Source organism: Brassica oleracea, chromosome C4 (assembly GCF_000695525.1).
Source record: "Brassica oleracea var. oleracea cultivar TO1000 chromosome C4, BOL, whole genome shotgun sequence".
Taxonomy (NCBI): Eukaryota; Viridiplantae; Streptophyta; class Magnoliopsida; order Brassicales; family Brassicaceae; genus Brassica; species Brassica oleracea.
Window position 1 is genome coordinate 45,310,964 of NC_027751.1, and position 7,978 is coordinate 45,318,941.

General features: G+C 34.4%; 2 protein-coding genes across 5 annotated transcripts in view; one reads left to right on the forward strand and one right to left on the reverse strand.

Moving 5' to 3' along the window:
* The window catches only part of LOC106336602 (senescence-associated protein 13-like), a 5,360-nt gene extending 3,560 nt beyond the window's left edge, over positions 1–1,800 (forward strand). For all 4 annotated transcript variants that reach the window (XM_013775473.1, XM_013775475.1, XM_013775474.1 and 1 more), the window contains one exon: positions 1,425–1,800. In XM_013775473.1, the coding sequence (XP_013630927.1) occupies positions 1,425–1,610 (186 nt within the window). In that variant the 3' untranslated portion in view covers positions 1,611–1,800. The remainder of the gene's footprint in view (positions 1–1,424) is intronic.
* Positions 1,801–2,163: 363 nt separating this feature from the next.
* LOC106336604 (methylsterol monooxygenase 2-1) lies at positions 2,164–4,277 on the reverse strand. The gene is made up of 7 exons (XM_013775477.1): positions 4,127–4,277; positions 3,580–3,717; positions 3,249–3,394; positions 3,024–3,143; positions 2,738–2,950; positions 2,580–2,660; positions 2,164–2,498 (listed from the first exon to the last, which is right to left on the reverse strand). The coding sequence occupies exons 1-7, from the start codon at positions 4,154–4,156 to the stop codon at positions 2,444–2,446; spliced, it is 783 nt and encodes a 260-aa protein (XP_013630931.1). The 5' UTR covers positions 4,157–4,277; the 3' UTR covers positions 2,164–2,443.
* Between the last annotated feature and the right edge of the window lie 3,701 nt (positions 4,278–7,978).

Consider the following 7,978-nt stretch of genomic DNA (forward strand, 5'->3'; position numbering starts at 1 on the left):
GGACACATTCGACTATGCAACGACTATTTCAGTAATAATCCAACGTACACACAAGATATGTTTAGGCGGCGGTTTCGAATGAACAAGCCATTGTTCCTTCGCATTGTCGACCGTCTAAGTACTGAAGTTCCGTACTTTCAGCAAAGAAGAGATGCTACCGGAAGGAACGGGCTATCTCCACTTCAAAAGTGTACGGCAGCGATACGTATGCTCGCATATGGTCAGTCAGGAGATACATATGACGAATATCTCCGGATGGCTGACAGTACATCACGTTTATGTTTGGCAAAATTCACTGATGCAATAATACAATTGTTTGGGGATGAGTATCTACGAACACCTACAGCCGAGGATCTTCAGCGATTACTCGATATTGGAGAGGTAAGGGGATTTTCGGGGATGATAGGCAGCATCGACTGTATGCACTGGGAGTGGAAAAACTGCCCAACAGCTTGGAAAGGTCAGTTCACACGTGGTTCGGGAAAGCCGACAATTGTCTTAGAAGCCGTGGCATCACAAGATCTTTGGATTTGGCACGCTTTTTTCGGCTTACCAGGTACCCTAAACGATATCAATGTTCTTGATCGGTCTCCAGTTTTTGATGACATCTTACATGGTCGAGCCCCTAAAGTGAAGTTCAAGGTCAACAACCACACTTATCGTATGGCCTACTATCTTACCGGCGACATTTATCCTCCATGGGCAACATTTATCGAATCCATCCCACTTCCTCAAGGTCGTAAAGCACATAAATTTGCAGAAATGCAAGAATCCGCCAGAAAAGATGTCGAACGGGCTTTTGGAGTATTGCAATCGAGGTTTGCAATTGTTAGGAACCCAGCTCTACAATGGGACAAGGAAAGGATAGGAAAAGTAATGATAGCTTGTGTCATATTGCACAATATGATAGTAGAGGACGAACGAGACGGATACGCTCCAATTGATATATCTGAGTTTGAGACAGGACAGTCTAGCAGAAGTTCGCAGGCGAGAAGCAGAGATAGTGTTAATGTCACCCCTGATATGTTAGCCATGCGGAGAGAAGTTCGAGATAGCGACAAGCATCATCGTTTGAAAGCTGATTTAGTGGAAAATATTTGGCAAATGTTTGGTGATGAAGATGAATAAATAAGTTATGTATGTTACAAAAATTTCTCAATTTATGTAATGTACTTTTAATGTATTGAATAAAATGTTTTCATAATTTTAATAATATGTTTTAATATTTTATTCATTTTTTTGAATATTTTTAAAAAAAATTTAAAAAAAATTAATATTATTATTTTATTCCTATGAACTCCTTCTTCGGGTTCACTAATGCAGAAAACAGCATATCCGAATTTATAACTGTTCATGGACCCACGAAAAAATATTAAAAAAAGGGGCTCACCGATGCTCATGCTCTTACATGTAAAATCTCGCAGCTTTTTCGAAGTGATGAAAATATTAAAGAAAAAGTGGAGAGTAGGACACCGATGGGACGTGTTGGAGAACCAAACGAAGTCCCATCGCTTGTGGCGTTTCTCTGTTTGCCTGCGGCTTCGTATATAACAGGTCAAAGCATTTGCATTGACGGAGGTGCCACTATTAATGGCTTCTCTTTGCCTTAAAACACATTTATATATTATGAAAGACCTAAAACCAAAACATTCGTTAGATTTTCATTTTCTTAATAAACTATGTAATTTGATGAAAATTTATTAAACATGTATTTTTTCTTTTTACTGAGAGGTTTAACTTTATGGAATTTTCACTTGTAAATCATTCATATCTGAAGATGTTCCGTGAAACTCCCGGAAACGCATTCATATCAGAACTTTCCGAATAGATTCCGACAACTTACTTATGTAATCAGTCATATCTGAAGATGTTTCGGGAATGCATGATGGTATAGTACAGTTTAACCCGGTGGCAAAGTACAGTTTAACCTGGTTCTGTGACAAAAGGGTTCATACTTGTTCATGCAAATAGTTTATTGAATTAAAGAAAATCAATATCAAAATAATCAAAACCAATTTTCTCATGTAAAAACATTTTATATTACGAATAAGAGAGACAAAAAAATAACAAAGAGAATTTTATATTTTTTTAAAACTGAAACAATGGAGTAATATGCAAGCCAACCATGTAAACTGAAAAATAACAAACAGAATTTGCAAGAGATGAAGTTCAACTTTTAGGTTTCAGATAGATAACTTGAAGGAGGTTCTTTGTCTGTGCCGCGAGGCGCATACATGAGAATGAATCTTATGGACTAAATGTAACTAGGAGCAGTAGCTCTAACCAAAGATTAAGACAAACAGTAAGAAAGATTCAGACCAAATAGCATGCTATTATGATGCTCTTATGACTAAAGTTTTAAATATTCACGAGACCGCAAAACAAAAGGAGAGTTTTGGAGAGTGAAACCTTTCTCTCTTGATATACCAAGTTTAACATGTTGTCAGGTTTCTTTTAGGGCCTTCAGTTTTCTGTAACCCTTGTCGGTACCAAATATCCTGAAGTAAAAATAGGGAAACATTTTTACATGTCTATTAGTCTATGGTGCCGCAAGTAAGAAACAAAGTTCAGATATTTACCAATCCATGTAGACAAAAGTTGATGAGTAGTTCCCAGACTTTGTGTAGAGTAAACGGTGATGGTAGTCATGGAAGTCAGCACTGTAGGCACAACATTATTGTATATTCATGTTAACGTCTGATAATATCAAAAAAAGATGAGCTGAGTTTGATCTTACCCGCCATAGAGAGGAAGAAAATTAGATGGACTCCATGGGAAATGATAACCACAATGTGCTTCAACTGTCTCAATGACTCTAAGCACCAGCCACAACCAAAGGGTGATTAGGTGAGGCCCTGTGAGAGCCGGACCAATAAAGGTCGCAAAACCCAGGAAGAGAATCTCAGCGGGATGAGCATATTCTGACGTCAAACCAAACGGTGTGGCGTATCTGTAAGCAAGTAACACCATAAGATCATTTAGGAGGACAGAAACAAAAGATGGTGAGTAATGAATAAGCTTACTCATGGTGCACACTATGCACGTTCTTGTACAGCCATTTTGTATGCAAGATCCTATGACCCCAATAGAATACAAAATCCTCAATGATGAAGAAGAATAAGATCTGGGCAGACACCACTTTCCTGCATGAGAAATCACCAAAGGTTGGTTTCATAATACAGATCAAACGTAACATTCTACTGCCAAATGAAAGAGTATACCACCACTAAAGAACCTTATAATAATACCAGGAGGGCAGAGGAAAACTGCTCTGCATGCCCATGAATTTGAAGACACGGTAAGAGAACATCATGAGGGGGAAGTTTACACATGAATGGTAAAACAATAGCCACGCTATGCATTTTCCTTGCGCTTCAGGAGTGTTATGTTTTGTCTGCACAAAGACCAAGCAAGAGTAATTGTTTCATATGTTTCTCTATCACTAAAGATTTGAAAGATTTTATTTTTTAATTCATGTGCTAGTCACTTGGTGATCCTTTCCACTCAATAAGTAGGTCACACAAAAAGAGTATAAGTGTACAGGTAAGTCCCATGAATCACGAGAAGAGGAGGCAAAACCTGAATTTTGTAATTGCTCAGCAAACCCGTTCTTTCAAGGAGAATGTAAGGGAGACCAGACAAGAAGAAGACAGTTTCGTGGACGATGAAACTCCCAATGCACGCCAGTTGAAAGTCGCTGAAGTTAGAAACAAGGTACTAACATTGTCACCAGAAACAAAAGGGTCAGTGGCAGCTTTAACTTCCAAGCTAAGAAACAAGCATAGCTTCCGAGCTAACAGCACGTATGTATACAAGCTTAAGAAGACGTTCAAAGAAGAACCGTTCATATGACAAACGAAAAGCAAAGACTCCAAAGCGGTAATTATCTAATACCAAACAGAGGATACTCTACAGACTATAGAGTGATGATCATGCTTCTACAAAAAATCAGGTCAAGTTCCAAAAAAAGAACAAAGTGGAGAATCACGTTTGATATGGAACCAGATCTGAAACCACAAGCACGAAGAGGCCTCAACAATCCAATGCGGTGGACCACACCACAAACAAGAATCAATCGAACAAGGTAGATACATGCGTAAGCACATTTAGATAACATCGTGTATACCTGCCAACCGGATTCGACGAGGGAATCCATTGATAGAGAGAAGGAAGAGAAAAACGCACGACGGATCTCCGCGGCGGAGAAGATAATAGCTAGAGACCCAAGAGAAGAGTGAGTAAGAGAGAGAGAGTGAGAGACACAACACAATATTTAAGTTGTTTCTGACACCAAGTTGTGTATATTCTTTAGATCTCTTGTCTTTACCACATCACACGTGCGCGCACACAGAGATTTATTTTCATTTTTAATCCTGAATTACAAGGATTTATTCCTTTAGCACCATATGTTCTTGCATGTGACACTGGCACCACTTGAGTTATTTTGAAACTGAGCAGTACGGATTTATTGTTTTGTTGTTATCACATATGAATCTGCGAGCTATGGTGTCGAAACTAGGGACTCTGAAGTTTTTGATTTTAAATAAGAAATATAAGAGAAATTTCTTACTTAAAACCTAAGAGACATCCGGACGAGCTAGCTCAACTGGTAACACTTCAGGCATTTGTCTGAGAAGTCACGAGTTCGAGTCTCGGACGGGGAAGAGTGTCCAGAGCCGTAACAGGTACAAAGGCTGGCTCCAGGCCTAGAGGGATTAAGGCCGAAAGCCCGAACCCATCCTGGTTAAAAAAAAAAAAAAAAAAAAGCAAAAGACGTTTTTTATATTAGGCTAAAAATCTCACCCTAAAAAACCTGCATTAATCATGTTCTTAAGAATCTAATAGTATTAAAAAAAAAGAGAGAGAAATAAATCGATACACTTTACAAACATGGAGAGATGTGAGTTTGTTACTCTACTTCGATAACTTCGAGAGAGTCTATGTGTTCTGCTAACCACTAAGAGCATCTGCATCGCTAAAATCTCTTATTTTATTTTTTATTTTTATTTTTTCTGATTTCAAAAAAAACGCACCAATCGCGGACCAACAGTGCAAAAGACACATAGCACACGTTTCTTATTGTGCACACTTTATATACCGTTTTTTGCAAAATCGTGGGTTCCCCTTTAGAAACTACGGGTGATGCAGATGTTCTAAGGTCCCAAATGTGCAGTTGAGTAGTTCTCTGTCTCTAGAGCCTTTTGCCAGTGTACAGCTACAGCAATTTATCAAATAACCAAAAAGATAATCAAAAAGCTGAGCCAAATTAACAACAGTCATAAAAAGAGTGAGTTCAATGTAACTGCACATAAGTATTTGTCTCTGATGACACATTATTAATAAAATAAGCTAATTTATGTGATAACACAACAAAAATAAGAGTAGGATAGCTTGAAGATTATTTATGTTTTCTAGCCCTTAATTCTAAGTACATAGAACCAAGAGCTAGCTAAACCTGAAGCAGGAAATGTAAGAAACACGCATGTGGTGTCACTATATAAGTTAAGAAAAAAAAGATTTACCTTTTGGAGTATTGTTATTTTGAAGCTTTTGGAGGTAAATGGATAGTTTTCGCCATAGAAATGGCGATCTCTTATCTGACGGCTTTAGGATTTGGAATAAGCACATTAAGCTCAATCCAGTAATTTTAGTTTAGAATCCAAACTTCACGGTTTATATATTTAGACACATCTTTACACTTTCCCTAGTAAGAAATCGATTCCAACCTTTTTATATATTTACCGATTTTATTTCATAATCAGCCTGAAAATGCAAGTTAAAACTGGGTTAAAAAATACACAAGTTGAAGCCCAAAGGCCCACAACGTAATTGCTATTCACTAACTTACTATCTATATCAAAAAAAAAAAACTTACTATCTATATCATCATCTTTAATGTATTTATCATCATCTTTAATGTATTTTACTTTTATAATAAATAAATTCTATACTATATGGAATTTACTCTAGTGTTTTACTTTAAAATAGTACTCCATTTCTTAAAATATAGTAAAAATAGAAATTGTTATTTCTTTCTTTAAATGTAAAGGAAAGAATAGTAATTTATAATTATATTTTAGAAGAATATTACAGAAATAAAGTAATAATGTTGGAGATGCATATTAAAATACAAACAGAAATGGAAAAACAAGTAGACAAAGAAACTTTGCCGGAATGAGGAAGTCGTTGAGCCCTCAAAATTGGATCCAAGCGAAAGCTGAATCAGATTCTTAATTTTTTGCACAACCGCCTGAGCTTTTGCCTAGATACACCTGAATGAAGTCTAGATTTCCTTTCTTTCCAAGTTATTTTGCCTCTTTTCATATATAATCAGAAAAACAAAAGAAATAGAAAATAACAAGTTATTTAGCTTACGTTTTGATTGACACTCAAGACTTTCTTCTTTGAATTGTTTTCTTGTTTTTTATTGATGAAATGGTGAAACTTTGAGGATAACAAGTAAAAAGAAAAAAACTGCACTGATACCAAATGCTAATTTTGGTCCCAACGGAAAAACGAATAGAAGAAGTATTTTATTCAAAGTCTAGACTACCTTTCTTTCTGACTTCAGCCAAGTCATAAGAAAACAAAGACACGAAAAAACAACACGGCTTTACTAACTAATAGTCTAACACTATACTAATACACTAGGATAATACATGCGCCTTGTGCAGGGTGAGTTTATTTCTACATATTATCGATAATGTTTTTATATATTTGATCATTTTATTTATATATATACAATATTTTTTGTTGTTATTATATAATTTCTTTCCGCTGGATCAGATCAATTTTTATTAAAAATGATGGAACAAAACTATAATTAATACATCATGGGTTGATCGGATTGGACATTAAACAAATTATGACATAAAAACCTTATTTTTTTCATCGAACACATTCTTATAACATATAAGGTTTCCTCATTTTTGTAATTTAAAGTCATTTAAAAAAATTTAAAATATAACATATAAGAAAAAATCTAACATATAAAAAAAATATAACATATAAGGTGTCCTCATTATTGTATTTTAAAGTCGTTTTAAAAAAAAAAACATATAACGTTTCGTCATTTTTATTAAACTCATTTAAAAAAATTCAAAATATGATATATAAGAAAAAATCTAATTTTTTATCATACGGTTAATGTGATTGTTTATTTTTTTTAATAATATAAAATTAAACAAAAATGAAGAAGGATGCAAAAATTGTTATCAAATCTTTATTATTCATAATCATTAATTGTCATATATATGTAAATCATATTAGGCAATTTCGCAGCTTTTATTTAGGGAAACAAATACACAATTCTTATATTTTAGGTTAATATAATGTTCTCTAGTGAACATTAAACAAATTATGACATAAAAACCTTATTTTTTCCCTCGAACACATTCTTGAAAAAGTGAACAGTATTGTTTTCACAGTTAACTTATTTTGACTTTTATCTTACATATAGTTTTGAAAGCTTTCAAATCAACCATCGAACTGATACATGTCATTTTAGTGTTGTAGTCGTATACTTAAGGAAAACTTACATTTTGTAGTCGTTTTAAAAAATTCAAAATATAACATATAATTCAAAATATAACATATAAGAAAAAGTCTAACATATAATAAAAATATAACATATAAAGTGTCCTCAATTTTGTATTTAAAAGTCGTTTAAAAAAATATATAACATTAGATCCAAGAAAAAAATACATTAGATCCAAGAAAGTTAGTTGAATTGTATCGGTCCATTTTGTTCGATGCCACCTTTAAAAATACAATAATAGCATAAGCTGCATAAAACACACCCCAAAGGCAACATATATTTATATTTATCGCCATTTTCGTTATTCCCCATTAAAGAAAAAAAAAAAGATTATTCGTTTTCAACAATCACAAGCCACAACGACTTAACCCTTTAAAAGATTCCATTAAACAAAAAGAAAATTCCACATTCCGTTAAATTTAACGACCGTTACCTACATTT

Excerpts from the sequence above, each read along its gene's own strand:
- LOC106336604 (XM_013775477.1), bottom strand. The coding sequence starts at position 4,156 with ATGGATTCCCTCGTCGAATCCGGTTGGCAG. Across the intron at positions 3,718-4,126 it reads TCGTCGAATCCGGTTGGCAG|TACCTTGTTTCTAACTTCAG; the intron begins GTATACACGATG and ends TGACAATGTTAG. Across the intron at positions 2,951-3,023 it reads GTGCATAGTGTGCACCATGA|ATACGCCACACCGTTTGGTT; the intron begins GTAAGCTTATTC and ends ACTTGCTTACAG.